This window comes from Thamnophis elegans, chromosome 13 (genome assembly GCF_009769535.1).
Source record: "Thamnophis elegans isolate rThaEle1 chromosome 13, rThaEle1.pri, whole genome shotgun sequence".
Classification (NCBI taxonomy): Eukaryota; Metazoa; Chordata; class Lepidosauria; order Squamata; family Colubridae; genus Thamnophis; species Thamnophis elegans.
Window position 1 is genome coordinate 12864343 of NC_045553.1, and position 19177 is coordinate 12883519.

The window sequence follows — 19177 nt, forward strand, 5'->3', positions numbered from 1 at the left end:
CTCTTTCCTCTTTAATCTATTTTCAAGAAAGAGGGAGAAGATTTACCAAAAAGATCTCAACAAACTTGAACAATGGGCCCAATCCAACAAGATGAATTTCAGCGTGGAGAAAAACAAAGGGGAAAAAAATCATGCTTTTTCAATTGGAAAAATATGATAAAAAGACCATATATCTAGAATTGTATTTGCAGAACGATGGGAAAACGATGAGAGTCCGTCAGAGGGGAACGTCAGAGGAGAAGTGTCCTGGCAGTGAGAACGATTGATCAGTGGAATAACTCAGCCTTCAGAAGTTGTGATGTCCCATCACTGGAGGCTTTGAAGAACAAACTGGACAGGCACTTGGCCAAGATAGTATAAGGCCTCCTGCCTTGAGCAGAGGATTGGATTAGTAGACCTCAGAGGTCCCTTGCCACCCTATGATTCTCTGTTCTATGTTCCTCTCCCACAGCCCCACTATTGCCATGGGGAGGAATATCACACGGAAAGCAGCCGAGGGTCCGATTTGTCGGACATTATGGAAGAAGATGAAGAGGACTTATACTCAGAGATGCAGCTGGAAGACGGTGGGCGGAGACGAGTTAGCGTCACCTCGCATAACACCCTGAAGGTAAAAAGAAACGATGACCCAAAGGTGCTATTTTTTTCAAGAGGCAACTGGACTTTCTTTGTTTTTCCTTGAAGACGCCTCACTTCTCATCCCAGAAGCTTCTTCAGCTCTGACTGGATGGTGGGGAATGGAAGGATGGATCCTCCTTGCAGACAGCTGGCCATTTGCATCCTTTTAGAGGGTTGTTGAGGCCACTTGGATGTTGATATTGTTAGGTAAGCTCCCCGTTGGGAGAGCAAGTACATTCAGCAAAGCGTTGTGAGAGTTGTGTTGGAGAACACACAAACCAGCATATAGAGACACTGCAGTTTAAATAGGCTTTTACTTTCATGGAAATAGAGGTATCAGAGTCCATCAAACAGTCCAAGTCATACACGGATAAGACAGTCAGTCATCAACGTCTTTCAGTTAAGGGATAATCCAAATAACATAGTCCAGTATCATATAATCAGTTCAGAACTCAAAGTTTGCTAGCAATTGCAAAACTTACAATAGCTCACGTCACTCAGATCAGATCAGTCCAGCATCTAACTAACAGAGAGAGAGCTAACAGTTATTCTGGCTCCCTCTTATGGCCGATTGAGGAAATACAGCACCCAATCACATTTTACAGTATGTTTAAAGAAACAGGTACAACATTGTTACATGATTTATATATTGCCAACTCAACCGTTAGAATTATATTCCTAACAGATATGACCAGCTGCCTCCAAGGAATATAAATCCTCCCATTCGTCTTCAAGGAAAAACCAGTTGCCCCTTGAAAAAAAGCACTTTTGGGACAACCATGACCTAGATGACCGAGACTCTCCACAGACAGGGTGAACCCAGTTTGAAACAGCGGTGTTTTACAAGCCATGGTTTATAGACCAGTTACCCATCCGTGGTTGGTGTCCGTCCTGAGCCATGACTGGCAAACCATCCCGGTTTAAGTGTCAAGCTGGTTGTGTTAGCCAGTCCTTATTGTACACAAACAGATGTTCCAAATCTACTTTGAGATGTACCATGGTTTTCCTACGCTGCAGTTCTGGTGGCAGAGAGAAAGAAATAAACGGTCGCATGACTGGAGTGGTAAATTGGGGGTGTCAAAAGATGGAGATAAGTTGAGAGTCTACAGAAGCAATGCAGGGCCCTCGGGAAATTTTTGGAGACTTCCCATCGTGTATCTAGGCTTGGATTTTGCCAGTGTGTCCTAAACCATTGACATCTTCTTCAGACATTGTTCTGACCTAGGCTTCCCAAGATCATGAAGCCGACTCCTCGTCCCGATAAAACCCCTTTTATTCAGGTGAAAGGGAATTCCTCTCCAGCAAAGTCCCGGCAAACAGTCTCTCGTGAGATTTCACAACTACAGACTTTTATCGGGCTTGGAGAGCTGCCAGGCCGATATCTTCCAAACGCCAGGCTATAGCAGCAATTACTTGACAAGAAGTCAGGAACAGATCTTCAATCTAATGAATTGGACTAATAGTCTCCTGCAAACTCCCCTCCCCTTTCGCTCCTCTTTATTCCCTATGGGAGGGGGCATTCACCCTCCACCTGTGGCATTACTCCCGAGTCGGCCCTTGTTCCTTAGCTCTTCCCTTCATCTGGCAACTCTGTGCATGCGCACACTGGGAACAGGCTCCAGCTATTCCTCTGCCTCACTGATCTCCGACTCTGAAGGCAGCTGATAACTGGCATATGGCTCTGGCCCCCTCTCTGCCTCAACACAGAGCCCTCATCAGAGCCTTCCTCAGACTCCAGTACTAGCCCATGTTCCTCCCCAAACTCCTCACTGTCTTGAGTCTGCCACCAGCTGGACGCTGGCAGGCCACAACAAACATCTAAGAACTTTCCCGTGGAATCTAGATGCCTTGATGCCTTTTAGTAGACAAAATATGGTGTGCCGTCCTCAAAAATTGAGGTCTTATGGGATATCAGGTAGCTCTCCTCAAAGTTGCAATTCAAATCTTGAATCCTTCCACCGAATGGAACGTCTAAGTTTATAAACAAGGGATCTTCTGAAAAGCAAAGGGATACATTTAGAAAAAGAGCTTTCCTTCCACCTTAGAGTTCTCTGTGTGGTATCACATCTCCTACTTTTTTTTAAAGGGGCGTCCTCTCCATCTCAGCAGGTATCACGTTTTCCTTTTTCTTTCTTTCAAACGTAGGCAACGTTGCTTTGATATGGCAAGGCACTTTAGTAAAAAAAAGTGGGATTATTTTTAGGAAGTCATTAGGGTCTAAAAAGTTAAAAAAAAAAACGGTTAATAGGATTGGAAGATTTCTGGTGGATCTGGGGTAGCTTCCCCACCATTGGAGGAGAAGGAGGACCTTCAGAGAGACACGTACCCCAAAGGGGGGGTGAGACATGTTCTTTTAATCAATAGTGAAGAGATTTTTGTACTGAACAAAGGTATTAACATTGAGAAAGAGAGAGAGAGAGAGAGAGAGAGAGAGAGAAGGGTTAACCTCCAGCAGTAGCCGATTCTGAGATGAGATTTTCTGTGTGGGGTCAGCCACTGGTGCTCTCTATGCCTGGTCAGTTTCTTCTCTTGAGTGCAGTAAACATGCCTGCTAAAGTTGACACCTCGCCCGATAGACCACGCTAGGACAGCTGTTCTAATCATCTGTTTTATTTTCACAGATTCCCATTAAAAGCATGACATAGTTCTTCCCTTGAGTAAGAGCCGCATGCTTTCAGCTCACCATTGCTGTATAACTAATTCTGTCTTTATTTTTTCCCTTCCTTTCCTTTTCCTTCCTCTCCCCTCCCTTCCTTTCCTCTCCTTTCCCTTCCTTTCCTTTCCCTTCCTTTCCTTTCCTCTCCTCTCCTTTCTTTCCCTTTCTTTCCCTTTCCCTTCCCTTCCCTTCCTCTCCTTTCCCTTCCTTTCCTTTCCCTTCCTTTCCTTTCCTTTCCCTTCCCTTCCTCTCCTCTCCTTTCTTTCCCTTTCTTTCCCTTTCCCTTCCCTTCCTTTCCTCTTCTTTCCCTCCCCTCCCCTCTCTTCCTTTCCTTTCCTTTCCCTTCCTTTCCTTTCCCTTCCCCTCCTCTCCTTTCCCTTCCTTTCCTTTCTCTTCCCTTCCTTTCCTTTCCTCTCCTTTCTTTCCCTTTCTTTCCCTTTCCCTTCCCTTCCTTTCCTTTCCTTTCCCTCCCCTCCTCTCCCTTCCTTTCCTTTCCCTTCCCTTCTTCTCCTCTCCTTCTCTTCCCTTTCCCTTCCTTCCCTTTCCTTCTATTCCCCATTCACACCTTCCCCATTCATCCATTCCTCATTCATCCCTTTCCTTCTGTTCCCCATTCCCTTCCCCATTCATCCTTTTCTTTCTACTCTGAATTCATCCTTTTCTTTCTACTCCGAATTCATCCCCTTCCCCATTCATCCCTTTTCTTCTGTTCCCCATTCATCCCCTTCCCCATTCTTCCCTTCCTTCACTTCCCTCTCTCTTTTTAAAAATTGCACACTGTTTGTTCTCTTTGCCTTTCTTTCTTTCTCTCTTTCTTTTTCTTTCTTTCTCTCTCCTTTTCTTTCTTTTTCTGTCTTTCTTTCTCTCTTGGTGATGACTCTTAAAGGAATGCTGTCACCACAAAACCACAGAAACAGTTTTCCAGGAGCCTCCCAATTTTGCCCGCCGCCGTAAAAAACTGTTCAGTATCCCCGAAGTGGCGGAAGAGGAAGGCGATCACTCCGAACGTTTCCACAAGCAGGGATTACGGAGGCCCCACCAGGCCCGGAATGCCCTCACTAGAGAGGGTAGATCCACCATGGCCTCATATCAAGAGCATCTGACCTTCTGGCACCCTGCCACCAAGTCACGGAGTTCAGAGGACACCGAAGAACGAGGTTGTAGGTCCAGCAGGCCTTCCACCCGAAGCCCAGACAGTGGCTTGGACTGTGGCAGCGAAGAAGAAGAATCACGTTTTATTTTCCCCCCGGCGCACGAGACCCCCGCTGTCCGTATGTCCCCCGCCTGTGGTCAGGATGAGGACAGCTCTTCCTTGTCTTTACGGCCCCTCTTGGCCCGTCGCAAGACTCTAGTCCGGCAGAGTAGTGTTGAAGAAGATTTTGGAGACCCCATCCAGCCCGTTGTGGACTCCCCAAAGCAGGAGGACCTCCCAGCTTATTACAAGAGGAAGCCTGAGCTTCAAAGATGCCGTAGAGCAGAAGATTTGATCCATGAAGACGCTAAGGGAGGTTGGAGTAGCCCCTTGGTAGAGAACGAAACGAGACTCACTTCTCTTCCGCTTTCAAAGCATCCCTCCCGAAAGTCTGAAGCCCCTCCGGTGTGTTGCCATCCAAACTTCCTTCTACTATCTGCCTGCCCAATCACTTCCTTTGTTTTCAAACAAAAATCTTCATTTCTCTCTTTCCGTTTTGAGTTCTTCTCTCCCATATGCACGTGACTCTTTATTTTTTCCCATTTTCTTCTTCTCCTCCGCCTCCCGATAATTTATTTCCCATTTTAATTTGTGTTGCTTCATTGGCTTCCTAACACTTACTTTCCCTTTGGTTTCATTTTCTTTCTTTTAATTCTGTGCCTTGTTTAAAATATATATATATATATATATACAGTATATATAATGAGATTCAATTGCTTGTCGGTCCGTTATGATTTCATTGTTCCCCACAGGCCACAAATAAATACCTAAATAATTTTTTTTAAAAACACCTGCCTCTTTCCCCCCTCTGTTTTCTTTAAAAGGACAACTGAAACGATGTTTTAATTAAGGGTTAGCTGAACTGCCATTGTCCTGACATTTGGAATCGCTCTTTAATTTTATTTCTCTTGTTTTCCCTTCTTTATATTTGTGTTCTCGATCTTGGGCTTGGTAGAATAGAACCATGATATAATGTGATGCACACCTTCAGTAGCAACAACAAAACACATACAGCCAAACAATGAATATATTCCCATCCCCTCCTCCCTTCTTCCGTTCAATGTCTGCTTTCAATCGTTTTTATCTTTCTTTTTTCTTTTTAGTTTATTTTTAACCTCATTCCAGATTTTCAAGGATGGACATTCTCAGCAATCCTTGGGGTTCTTTCTATCCCGACTTTATTTTTCCATTCCTGCTTGTTTCTTTCTTTCTTTTTTCCTTTTGAACAAAATCAGAAACCACCTCTTCTTGCCTTTGAAGTTGCAAACTCTTAACTCTCTCAGCCTGCGGGAAGACCCGTCATCCACTCCCCAGGTTTTAGCCCCATTTTTTCAGACAACAGAAAGACGGGAACGCATGAGACATAGATGGATGTTGTGTCTTACTTACTGAATGTGATTTTCTCCAGTCGATCCACAGCGTGGTTTGCTCCCGGTGTAGCAAACTAGAGACATCCCAAATATTCCGCTCTGCGTAATAAGGAGATCCAGCGACCCATTATTCCGAACCCGTGTCCTTCTTCATGGAATGCTTTCTTTTTTCTTTTTTTTTCAAAATTGTCCATCGACCAAATTGATGTTTCCCCACCTCCTCGCCGATGGTTGGTTATTTGCAAAGCCATTCTGCTGAAAGTCCTCGATAGAATTTGGAAAAGCCTCTTTAACAATTTTTTGTAAAGTTGGGAAGGCGGCAGGCAAAGTAACAGATAGAGGGAAGACATTGTAGGCAAAAGATGCCAAATATTCCGCAAATAGGATAGGCTAAACGCTCCGAAAAGCCGATAAAAACCTACCAGCTCATCCAGATTTCGTAGTTCCAAGGAATGGCCGCATTCTCAACAAAAAGACGCAACCACAAAGGCAAAAGAAAACGTTTAATTCTTCTTCTTTTGGGGGGTTTGAATGTGTGACTGTTGTCCCCAAATATGTGCCATGTCCGGATGGCAATTTTTCTGTCTCTCTGTCTGTCTGTCTGTCTGTCTGTCTATCTACCTATCTATCTATCATCTATCTATCTATCTATCTATCTATCTATCTATCTATCTATCTATCTATCTATCTATCTATCACCTATCTATCTATCTATCTATATCTATCTATCTATCTATCTATCTATCTATCTATCTATCTATATCTCTCTATCTCTCTATCTCTCTATCTATCTATCTATCTATCTATCTATCTATCTATCTATCTATCTATCTATCTATCATCTATCTATCTATCTATCTATCTATCTATCTATCTCTATATCTCTCTATCTATATCTCTATCTATCTATCTATCTATCTATCTATCTATCTATCTATCTATCTATCTATTTCTATCTATCTATCTATCTATATCTCTCTATATCTCTCTATCTATCTATCTATCATCTATCTATCTATCTATCTATCTATCTATCTATCTATCTATTTCTATCTATCTATCTATCTATATCTCTCTATATCTCTCTATCTATCTATCTATCATCTATCTATCTATCTATCTATCTATCTATCTATCTATCTATCTATCTATCTATCTATCTATCTATCTATCTGTGATTTTCTTTCTCAGGTTTAATGGCATCTGTTCCCTTTCCTCCTTTTTTTCTTCCTTCCTTCCTGTTCTTTTTCAGCTAACCTTTCAGTTAAAAAAGAAAAGTTTAGTTGCCTTTAGAACGTACATTTTCAGAGAACGATTCGTTTGATTTTTCTTCCACGCAATTGTGTATGCCTCCCTTGTTGCCTTTCGCACCTTCTATGGGGCAGTGGGGTAGCTTTTAAACATCTTTCTCTTCCCCCACCCCTCTTCCCTCCTCTTTTATTTTCGACTGGTGTGGACCTTCAGCTCTTAAGTAATCCAACGTCATCCAGGCGGCCGGATCGAGGGGAGCATCCAGATCGAAGATTATCTCATGGCACTTCCGGTCCCCAAAGGTCACGTCCAATCCTGGTCCCTCCTATGGGTGAGTTGGCGATGATCCTTCTGCGTGGTTGGTTGGAGGGTTACCGAGTTTAGAGGAGAAGGTTGATTTTGAAGACCTAATTTGATACAATGGAAGGGAATGACTTTTTTTCCAGTGGGACCAGTCTACTTGCATATTAGCTCCATGTATTAACCTCTAAGCCATGGGTTCTCCTCGCTTTGTCAGCTACACCAGGGGAGAGATTAAGTATTTTTTGCCAGTGGGACCGGTCCATCAGGGCAACCTAGTCTACCCAAATATGGGATGGACCTTACTGCTTCTGCTTTCACTTTTCAACACCAATCCAGAAGGCTTCACAGGCAGTTGCTTTCATGACAAACATTTTGTGTGTGTTGAATTTAAATATTTTATCGACAAAGAAATAAAGAGAGACTAATATAGATCTATTTCCAGTTATTTAACTCTAGTCAGAGCCACACCCTTTGAACCTGGGCTGCTTACACATTAGGTAGATGTATTAACCTCTAAGTCACAGGCTCTCCTCGCTTTGTCGGCTACACCAGGGAAAAGATTAAGTGTTTTTTTTTTTAAATCAGGGCAACCTGGTCTATCCAACTATGAGATGGAACATACTTTTGCCTTTCAGCCCCAATCCAGGAGCCTTTGCAGGCAGTCATTTTGCAAAAAACTAGTTTTTGTGCTAAATTTATATTTTAACGACAAAGAAATTTAAAAAATAGTTTGTTGTGAAAGCGGCTGAAGCGTTTTAGTAGGTAATGACTGCAAGGAAGGAAGGCAAGCTGGAAAAAAATTGCTGTAACCAATGTTTATAGTTTTATTTACACAGGACTTGCAAATGGTTACTGTACACAATTTGAGCGAGCACATCGACTTGGTTCACCCTTGCTTACATCAAGGGTCAGCTGACACTTCTCTCTTGTGCAAAGTCTCATAATTAGAAACAACTTGCAACTTGCTACCTTTCCTGCAGGTTTCCCCACTGTTTTCGTTCATTGGAAGCAGCTGGGAAGGCCTCAAATGGTGATCACGTAACCCCAGGAGGCTGCAACCGTTGTAAATGTGAGCTGGTTGCTAAGTGCCTGGATTGTGATCATGTGACAGTGGGGAACTTTGTGACGGTCATAGGTTGCTTTTTTTAAGTGCCATCCTAACTTCAAACTATCCCTCCCTCCCTTCATTCTTACCTTCCTTCTGTTGGAAGAAACGTCCATCTGGGTTCAGTTCCAAGTGGGGGAAAAGATTCATGGAAGTTGCTTGGAAAGAAGGTTTATTGACGATGGACAGGATCACATGGTTTGAGATCCTGGGCAAAAAAAGGGAAGAGATGCTGAGAGTGCCTGGGTTTTAATGCCCTCTGTGGGCTTTTGAATTTGAGCTTGTATTCTGATTGGTTGTCAGACTCTGCAGTAGGCAGTCCTGAGAACCAGGCTGGTTGAGCGTTGCTGGGTGATGATGTAGTGAAAAGACGTTGGGATTCCTATTATGGCTCTGCCTGAAGGGGGGAATCTTTGTTATGTAGAATAGACTGGCCCAGGCCTCAATGGTCCATTGACAAAGGTGAGAGAGGGGGCTGAGTTTCTGCCTCCTTTTAGGGGACATATTCTGCCCTTTTAATATTTCCTAAAACATTTCATTTTTCTAGGAGAGGGGTGGGTAGTAACTTCCTATTCTTCCTTCCTTCCTTCCCTCCCTCCCTCCCTACTTCCTTCCTTTCTTCCTCCCTTCCTTCCCTCCCCCCCTACATCCTTCCTCCCTCCCTTCCTTCCCTCCTTCTTTCCTTCCTTCCTTCCTTCCTTCCTTCCCTCCCTCCCTCCCTTCTCCCTTCCTCCCTCCCTTCATTCTTTCCCTCCCTCCTTGGGAGATATGCATCTATGATTGGGGCAGTCCTGGCTAGGACATCTGATCACTTGGAACTCTGCCATCAGCAGTCTGGGTGATGTTTTATTTCAACTTCAACCAAGGAACAAGCTAGGGTCAAAGTACAAATGCAGTTCAGCAGTGCCATCTAGTGGCAGACCCCAGTATTTATTGTGTTGTAACACGGTGGGGGGGAGAAGAAAACCCACCGACTGGGGGATTCTGGGAGTTGAAGTCCACACATCTTTAAGCCGCTGAGTTTAAGGAGCATTGTTCTAAACAGCTGTTCATAAATGCACATCAATTATGCCTAAATTATTATCATATGCGTGTGCAGATGTTATGAGCGTAGTGTTTGGGACCTAACTTGAGTCACCAAACATGTTTATGTTACAACAGTTCGTTTAGTGACGTTCAAGGTCATAATGGCACAGGGGGGGAAAAGACCATTTGTTCGCAGTTACAGCCTTGGCAGTGTAGGAAACTAGCACTCTCTTAGAAGAATGAAATGTTTTAGGAAATATTAAAAGGGCAGAATATTTCCCCTAAAAGGGAGGCAGGAACTCACCTTTGGCAATGGGCCATTAAGGCCTGAACCAGTCTATTCTACGTAACAAAGATCTTCTCTTTCAAGCAAAGCCATAATGGGAATTGCCCAAAGCCCCTTCGTTACATCATCACCCAGCAAGAGTCAACCAAGCTTGGGATTCAGGACGAGCAAAGCCAAAGGGTAAATCAGATTCACTTAACATCTGGATTACTAACCGATCAACTGTGGCGATTCGCTTAACAAACGAGGCAAGAAAGGGGGTAAAACGGGGCAAAACTCACTTAAGAAATGTCTCAACTTATCAACAGAGATTTGGGACATGATTGCGGCTGTAGGTTGAGGACTACTTGTACTCCTAATAGCTCTTACCTCCGTGGAAACAATTTTCGGATCCAACCTTTCTGCTTTTCCAGATGGGTACAGTAGTCGTGACCGCCTGTCTCCGGAGATCTACGAAGAATCAGAAACTGACACTGGAGCAGAAGAGATGACCACGCGTATCTTTGTCGCCCTCTTTGATTATGACCCACTGACCATGTCTCCAAACCCTGATGCAACTGAAGAACTTCCCTTTAAAGAAGGACAAATTATCAAGGTAGGGTTTATTGAAAACTAGCCGATAATCCGGCGTTGCCCAATAATTATTTATAGGGGGGGAAAGTCCGGACCAAACGTAATTTCTAATGTTGGCTTTTCCCCCTTACCAGAAGGAGCCCCCTTGTGGAGCACTGTGAAGCCATTACCATTGCAACTCCACTGCGCTGTACAGTAGAAGCCATTTTAAGGCACAACAGACTGTATCTTAACAGAACCCACACCCCGAGGGGTGTTAGAGGTGTCTTACCCTCACAGTATTTGTTTCCAGAGAGTAAGTCATCTGTGTACCAAGTTTGGTTGAAATTGTTCGAGGCGTTCCAGAGTTATGCTGGAAAACACACACACACACACACACAGATACACACACAGACACACACACAGCTATTTAGACAGACAGACAGACAGAGAGACAGACAGATAGAGATAGAGATAGATACAGCTAGTCCTTGATTTAATAAAGATTCATGGTGTGACGTTTGAACTTGCAACGGCACTGAAAGCAGGGACATACAATAGCTTTTCACACTTATCACCATCCCATGATCAAAATTCAGACGCTTGGCAACTGGCTTGTATTTATGACGGTTGCAGCATCCGGGGTCACCAGATCCCCTTTTGTGACCTTCTGACAAGCAAAGTCAACGGGGAAGCTAGACTCACTTTAACAACAATGTTATTGATTTAACAACTGAAGCCATTAACAGATTAACAGAATTGGAAGGGACCTTATAGGTCATCTAGTCCAATACCCCCCCCCCCCTGCCCAAGCAGGAGACCCTACACCATTTCCAACACATGGCAGTCCAGTCTCTTCTTGAAAGCGCCCAGTGATGAAGCTCCCACAACTTCTGAAGGCAACTTCTGTTCCATGGGTGGATTGCTGTCACTGTCAGGAAATTCCTCCTTCTTTCCAGGTTGAATCTCTCCTTGATCAGTCTCCATCCTATTCCTTGTCTGGCCTTCAGGTGCTTTGGAAAATAGCTAGACCCCCTCCTCTCTGTGGCAGCCCCTCAAACACTGGAAGGGCTGCTCTCATGTCTCCCCTGGTCCTTCTCTTCTCTAGACTAGCCAGGCCCAGTTCCTGCAACGGTTCATCGTACGTTTTAGCCTCCAGTCCCCTCATCATCCTGGTTGCTCTTCTCTGCCCTCTTCCAAAATTTGTAAATGGAAAACCGACTAGATGGCATTTCCAGGACAATGTGTGAAGCTTAGCAGTCGATAGTAAGGAGAGTTTTCCAAGCGGAATCTAAATTCAGGTGTATGAACTCCTTGAGAGTAGAGAAGCATTGTTAGGGTAGTAGAATGAGGGTCTTCACTGGATAAAACAATTCATGTTTTGGGCTCCAGGCCTTTGATCATAGATAGATTCAGATTAACAGAGTTGGAAGGGACCTTGTAGGTCATCTAGTCCAACCCTCCCGCCCAAGCAGACACTACACCATTTTTTGAAAAGATGGCAGTCCAGTCTCTTCTTGAAAGCCTCCAGGGATGAAGCTCCCACAATTTCCGAAGTCAACTTCTGTTCCATGGGTTGATTGTTCCCACTGTCAGGAAATTCCTCCTTATTTCCAGGTTGAATCTCTCCTTGATCAGTTTCCATCCGTTATTCCTTCTCTTGTCCGATTCACGTAACTGTGGCAAGAAAGGTCGTAAAATGGAGCAAGACTCACTTGACCATCTTGCTTAGCAACAGAAATGCTGTGCTCGATTGTGGCCGTAAGTCGAGAACTTATATGAGAAATGACATCTGAGCCCCTCTTAAGCTTTGCGAATTCTAACCGGTGATCCTTTGATTCTTTTCCGCATCGTCTCTTTTCTGCATCTAAGGTTTATGGGGACAAAGATGCCGATGGATTTTATCGGGGCGAAACGTGTGCGAGACTGGGCCTTATTCCTTGCAACATGGTTTCTGAAATCCAAGCGGACGATCAAGAAATGATGGACCACCTTGTGAACCAAGGCTTCCTCCCTCTGAATACCCCCATCGAGAAATTTGGTAAGTATCGGCCTGCGGGCAGGCATGGAACTGATGGCTTCACCACATTCCTTTGGATAGTGTTTTTTATGGTTGGGAAATGTTCAGTCAGATTACAGTCAGATTAACAGAGTTGGAAGGGATATTATAGGTCATCTAGTCCAACCCCCCCACCCAAGCAGGAGACCCCACACCATTTTTGACAGATGGCAGTCCAGTCTCTTCTTGAAAGCCTCCAGGGATGAAGCTCCCACAACTTCCGAAGGCAACTTTTGTTCCATTGGTTGATTGTTCTCACTGTTAGGAAAATTCTTCCTTATTTCCAGGTTGATTCTCTCCTTGATCCACCTCCATTATTCCTTGTCTGGCCTTCGGGTGCCTTGGAGAATAGCTTGACCCCCCTCCTCTCTATGGCAGCCCCTCAAATATTGGAAAACTGCTATCCTGTCTCCCCTGCTCCTTCTCTTCACTAGACCAGCCAGGCCCAGTTCCTGCAACCATTCTTCGTATGTCCCCTCATCATCCTGGTTGCTCTTCTCTGCACTCTTTCTAGAGTCTCAACCTCTTTTTTATAGTGTGGTAACCAAAACTGGATGCAGGATTGTAGGTATGGTTCCCTATGTTTGAGATCAGGACTCCTCTAAGTTGCATTCCTACAACATGTTTAATTAGGACACTTCATCGTTTGGAAAGCACGAAGAACATAGGCAAGTGGCTTGCTCTGTAATACCAGATCAACAATAAAGCAATAAACAACATCTCTATTGAGGGGCTACAACACTCCCACCAATACTGAGAGTATGAACCACTTGTATATAAACAGAGAGCAAACCCCTCTCCCTCCTAGCACTGATGATGTTGCCTAGTTGGGTAATGAAACGTCTGCAAGGAAACAAGCAAGCTCAGAAAACTCCAAGGACCACCCGGTCCTCCTCCTCCTCCTCCTCCTCCTCCTCCTCCTCCTCCTCCTCCTCCTCCTCCTCCTCCTCCTCCTCCTCCTCCTCCTCCTCCTCTCCCTTCTAGCACTGAGGATATTATCTAGCTGGGTAATGAAATGCCTGCAAACCACCAACCAAACTCCAAGAGCAGTACTATTATTACTGTTCCTCCTTCCTCTCTTCCTTTCTTCCTCCCTCCCTTCTTCCTTCCTTCCTCCTCTTCCTCTTCTTCTTCCTCCTCATCTTCATTTTTCCCTCCTTTTCTTTCTTCCTTTCCTCCTATTCCTCTTCTTCCTCCTCCACAAACTCCACTCCCTTCTAACACTGATGATGTTGCCTAGTTGGGTCCTGAAATGTCTGCAAGGAAACAACCTAGTTCAGAGAGCATCAAGGACCCCACAGTCTTCCTCCTCCTCTTCCTTCCTCCTCTTCCTCTTCTTTCCTTCCTTTATTTTTTTCCTCTTCCTCTTCTCCTTCCTTCCTTCCCTTCTATTCTTCCTCCTCCTCCCCTTCCATTACACGGACCCCACTGCCTTCTAGCACTGATGATGTTCCCTATTTGGGTAATGAAACAACAGCAGGAAAACAGCTGACCCCAAACCACCAAGGAATGGCTTGTTGTACGCTTAAAGACAGTTGCAATTGCTTTCTTTCTTTGGGTTGGAACAGAAAGAAATCGAAGAAGCAGCCGCCCGCCTGGGTCAACCACAAGGAGAATGGTTGCGTTGTATGACTACGACCCAAGAGAAAGCTCTCCCAATGTTGACGTGGAGGTATTGTGGTCATGGAGACAAATCCAGAACATTTTGTTTTGTAATAATAATTTTTTTAAAAACAAAAAACTATGGGGAATGTGTCCACAGCATCCAATGAGGGGCCAAATGGGTGGGTTGAAAATGATCCGCAAACTTTTCCTGGGCCACTGGCTACTTAGAAGATAGCTGCATGGGACCCCGGAAGAGCAGCTGGCTGCTGCACGCATAAGCACCAGCCAGCTGGTCTCTTCCAGGTTCCCGTGCTCTGGCGCATACGTGCGCATGCTCCGGTTTTGGCACTCAGTGCCAAAAAAGGTTAGCCATCACTGCCTTATGCCATCCCAATCAAAGGGTTGTCCAGTCTAATTTTTAAATGGCGGGGGGGGGGGGTGGGTATTCCTCAGGGCAAAAGATTTGAGAAACGCTGGAATAAGAGCATTTAGGAATGGGATCGTGAGAAAATGATGTGGTTGTTTTTTTTTTAATCATTTCCGCAGGCTGAGCTTACATTTTGTACTGGAGACATCATTACTGTCTTTGGAGAAATTGATGAAGATGGCTTTTATTATGTAAGTGCTTTATTGATGCTCTTCCCCTGATCTCTAGGGACGCGATGGCTCAGTGGCTAAGACGCTGAGCTTGTCGATCAGAAAGTTCGGCGGTTCGAATCCCCAGCACCGTGTAACAGAGTGAGCTCCCATTACTTGTCCCAGCTTCTGCCAACCTAGCAGTTCAAAAGCATGTAGAAAATGCAAGTAGAAAAATAGGAACCACCTTTGGTGGGAAGGAAACAGCATTCCATGCACGTTTGGCGTTGAGTCATGCCAGCCACATGACCACGGAGACATCTGTGGACAGCGCTGGCTCTTTGGCTTTGAAACGGAGATGAGCACCGCCCCCTAGAGTCAGGAATGAGTAGCACATATGTGCGAGGGGAACCTTTAACTTTTTACCTGATCTGTATTAATGGTGCGAAAAACTTGTTGGTTGACAAGCAGGAACCTGAAGAATGGATGCCACCCAAGAAGGATGGTGGGTCAAGAATGATCTTTAGGGTTTTCCCCCCTAAAGTAGTGTCCTTCAACTCTTGGCCATGGAGATAAGAACCTGCTTTACCTTTCAACATCTTTCAGTGTCTACTTTGCCATAATTTGAATCAGTGCATTGGGGGGACTTCTAAAGCAGCCTTTCTCAACCTTCAGAATCTGAAGTTAGGTGGACCTCAACTCCCAGAAGTCCCTAGCCAGCTGGATTAAGTTGGAAGCGCTCTAGATTAATGTTGAGAACTTTAAAATAGATGGACCTCCAGAATTCCCCAGTAGATGATCGAGATTGAAAGTTCTAGATCAGTGTTTCTCAACTTTCAGAACTTTAAGAAAGGTGGACTTCCAGAATTCCCCAGCAGGTCATGATCGATATTGAGAGCTCTAGTTTAACCATGAGAACTTTAAAATAGATGAACCTCCAGAATTCCTCAGCAGATGATCAAGATTGAGAGCTCTAGATCAGTGTTTCTCAACTTTCAGAACTTTAAGAAAGGTGGACTTCCAGAATTCCCCAGCAGGTGATGATCGGGATTGAGTGTTCTAGATTAACCTTGAGAACTTTAAAATAGGTGGACTTCCAGAATTCCTCAGCAGATGATTGAGATTGAGCGCTCCAGATTAGTATTTCTCAAGCTTGAGAACTTTAGGATAGGTGGACTTCAACTCCCATAATTCTCCAGACAGCCATAATCAAGACCCAGAGTCCTAGATCAATGTGTTTCTCAAGCTTAAGAACTTGAAAGTTAGATGGGCTTCAACTCCCAGAAGTCTGCCAGAGCTGACCAGGAATCCCACCATTCTGGAAGTCCACCTATCTTGAAGTCACCATGGTTGAGAAATGTTGTTCCAGAAGCTCCTTGATTGTTCGTTAATTTCTCCCTTCCGTTTCCATGTTTCAGGGGGAACTTAACAACCAGACGGGTCTCGTTCCTTCAAATTTTCTTGAAGAAGTGCCTGATGATGTCGAAGTCTATTTATCCGACGCGCCCACGCGGTACCCTCAAGATGCACCCACCATGCGTACAAAAGCAAAAAGGGTAAGCAAGCATTGAGAAAAAAAGAGAGAGAATAAAACAAAACAAAACTGTTGTTTTCGCTTTGTTCCCCTTGCCGACCATTTCAGATTCTGTTTGGCTTGAATGTGTTTGTGTACATATGTATATGTATATGTATATATATATAGAGATAGATAGATATATTAAGAAACACAATTTTTGAAACCAAGTTTTTAGATCGCTCTGAAGCTGGGAGACAAAAAAACGAAAAACAAAACAGCTCCTCGCTCTAAACCAATTGATTCCTTCCATCAATGATTGATCTCACGCTAATTTAGGAGCCACTAATTCAAGATTTTCAAGGTGGGAAACATACATATATATGTTCCCCACCTTGAACAGTTTATATCTGTAAATTATAGACCTGATGTAGAAATTACCTAAGACGGTAGATTTGGGGATGGATGGATGGATGGATGTAAAACTTCAGGCACTTCCTTTTTTGGGGGGTGGGGGAACACCACCCCAAGCTTCCAAATTTCAAAGCGATGTTTTGAGCTGCCAATCAATGCTCCCTTCTGAAGGGTTTCATGTGTCTTTTTTCATCTTTGCAGTTTTTTCCCCCTCTTATTATATTTTACGTATATATATATTTTGTTTATTTCTTTGCTCATCTGCTTGGGAACAGAAGAAGAGTGTTCATTTCACACCTTAAAAAACGGGCAACGTTGCCTTCACGTAAGTCTGCAACTGAAGATACCAGGAGATAACTTGGGTTCCTATAAGTTGGTCTCCCATAATGCGAGCCATCTGGGGACCGAAAAGAGAGAAATATGTCTCCGAAATTCCATAAGTCCTGGATCCAGATCTTGTGTTTTTTTCTTTTTAAATGAGGGCTGCCCTTTCCCAATCTGATGCCTTCCAACGACGGTGGACTACAAGTCCCATCCCCTCCAGGTGGCCAGCTGCTAGTGCAGCAGCCATAGAAGGCACGACGTTAGGAATGGAGAATTTCTGATTTATAAAAGAAACGCAGATGGGATCTTGTGTCCAGGGCTTAAGGCTCGCTTAACCCACCCAGGGAGAAAATGTTGGAATATTGGGAGCATATTTCTTCCTGGCCTTAATGCTTGTTTTGCATAAAGAGTATTCCCAGTGTCTCATTCCAAAGAAAAGCTGCATATTGCATTGTTAAGCTAATTGGGGAGATCGAAAAAAAAACACCACCACAAAATTTGTTGCTGAGTAATCTGGTTGTAGAGGGACGCGGCGGCTCAGTGGCTAAGATACTGAGCTTGTCAATCAGAAAGGTCGGCAGTTCAAATCCCTTGCGCCGCGTAACTGAGGGAGCTCCCGTGACTTGTCCCAGCTTCTGCCAACCTAGCAGTTCGAAAGCACGTAAAAAATGCAAGTAGAAAAATAGGAACCACCTTTGGTGGGAAGGTAACAGCGTTCCGTGCGCCTTTGGCGTTTAGGTATGCTGGCCACATGACCACAGAGAAGTCTTTGGACAGCGCTGGCTCTTCGGCTTTGAAACGGAGATGAGCACCGCCCCCTAGAGTCAGGAACGAACTAGCACATATGTGCATGGGGAACCTTTACCTTTAATCTTTTTGGACTAAACAACCCGGCCGACAGTGGGAAGAGAGGAGTTGAGTTCCTTCTTTTGAAAGCCCACTTAACTTTCAATGTCTGGTGGTCAGTTGGCCTTAAAAGCTCTCCTGGTGTATAGTTGCCCATCAACATCTCAGCAGCCTTTGGTTGACCAATGCAATAAGCTGAAAGGAAAGCGTGCCACTGAGATCGGTGGGCAAACGCATTAACGCTCCACAGATGGTATCTTCAGGTGTATGTTGGGGTTGCACTGAGAAGAGGGTCCCCTTTGGCTTCTCCCCTCCCCTTCCCCCCCCATTAGACAAGACCTTGATTGAAGATCAAAGCAAGCTTGGGACCTCCTTGGCTGAACCAACCCACTGATATGTCCAAACAGATGTAACATGAGGGACGTTGGGTGTTGCTAGGAGCTCCATTTTGGCTTTTTTCCTCACGGTGTTATCCTTTTCAATGCCATTGGGCATGTGCAGAGTGCCACCCAACCCAGAAGCGTTCAACCCAAGGTCTTGGAGAGCTTTCTTTGATCGTGATTAAGGTTCGTTTTAGTTTGGTTTGTTTGGGTTTCTTTTCCCCTTTCCACCAGTGTGCCATCTTCTCAAAATACGTCCCGACAGAATGCTAAAAGTTGGCGAGGGAGGTGGGGTGGATTAAGCAGCAAGAATCGGGCTAGTCTTCCTGGAAATGGGTTAGTCGACTTAAGACGTATGCCACGTGGGAGTCCCCAGATTCCCTCCTTGGGAAGCAAGGGAATCCGGCCAAAATCCAGATCCCAATTTTAAAGTAAAAGCCATTTTTTTCAGAGGCTGCTCTTCCAAAATAGGCAGAAGGCTTCAGCGATCCTATGCCGCAGCTTTTAAAAACATAAATCAAGCCCAATTCAATGGACACGTCTTTTGACACACTCCAGGAGAACGGAAGGGGTCTGTCACGTGGCATATTTTAAAGGAGGAAGAAATAAAAATTTCCCGCCCTCTAAAAGGTGTGTGTGTTTGTGTGTGTTTAATGCAGCGTTTATCAACTTTGACCCCCTTTAAAGACAGGTGGGCTTCTAACACCCCAAATCCTCCAGCCAGCCGTGGTTGAGATGGAGCACTCTAGATTGGTGAGGGCTGGGGGATTCTGGGAGTTGGGAGTCCACCCGTCTTTTAAACAGGCCATGATTGACAAACCCTGATTTAATGAATGATTTTTTTTAAAAAAAAGCTTTGTTTGTCCATGACTGCAACCCTTCAGTAAACTTAACAACTATACCTATCAGGTACCTCCTGAGAACAAAGGTACACCACCAAGGAGAGCACCAAGCCCTACGGCCCATCTCCACTCGGGGTTACCTCTGCCAGCTATGGGTTCTGGTAGTCCCAGGCGAGGCAGGGAGCTGTCTTCAAGAAAGACAAAGGGTCTGCTTTCCAAAGGGAAGAAACTTCTGAAAAGACTTGGTGCTGTGAAATGA

At 44.6% G+C, this 19177-nt stretch overlaps 1 protein-coding gene across 5 annotated transcripts in view; it reads left to right on the plus strand.

Moving 5' to 3' along the window:
* Window positions 1–19177, plus strand: part of RIMBP2 (RIMS binding protein 2) — a 57683-nt gene extending 38506 nt beyond the window's left edge. For 2 of the 5 annotated variants that reach the window (XM_032229799.1, XM_032229801.1), the window contains 8 exons: window positions 452–610; window positions 7301–7418; window positions 10221–10402; window positions 12232–12400; window positions 13987–14090; window positions 14570–14641; window positions 16018–16155; window positions 16802–16828. In XM_032229799.1, the coding sequence (XP_032085690.1) occupies window positions 452–610; window positions 7301–7418; window positions 10221–10402; window positions 12232–12400; window positions 13987–14090; window positions 14570–14641; window positions 16018–16155; window positions 16802–16828 (969 nt within the window). Of the gene's footprint in view, window positions 1–451; window positions 611–4160; window positions 4872–7300; window positions 7419–10220; window positions 10403–12231; window positions 12401–13986; window positions 14091–14569; window positions 14642–16017; window positions 16156–16801; window positions 16829–18985 lie in introns of those variants that run through there. The other 3 variants (XM_032229797.1, XM_032229798.1, XM_032229800.1) reach the window with 3 other exon arrangements.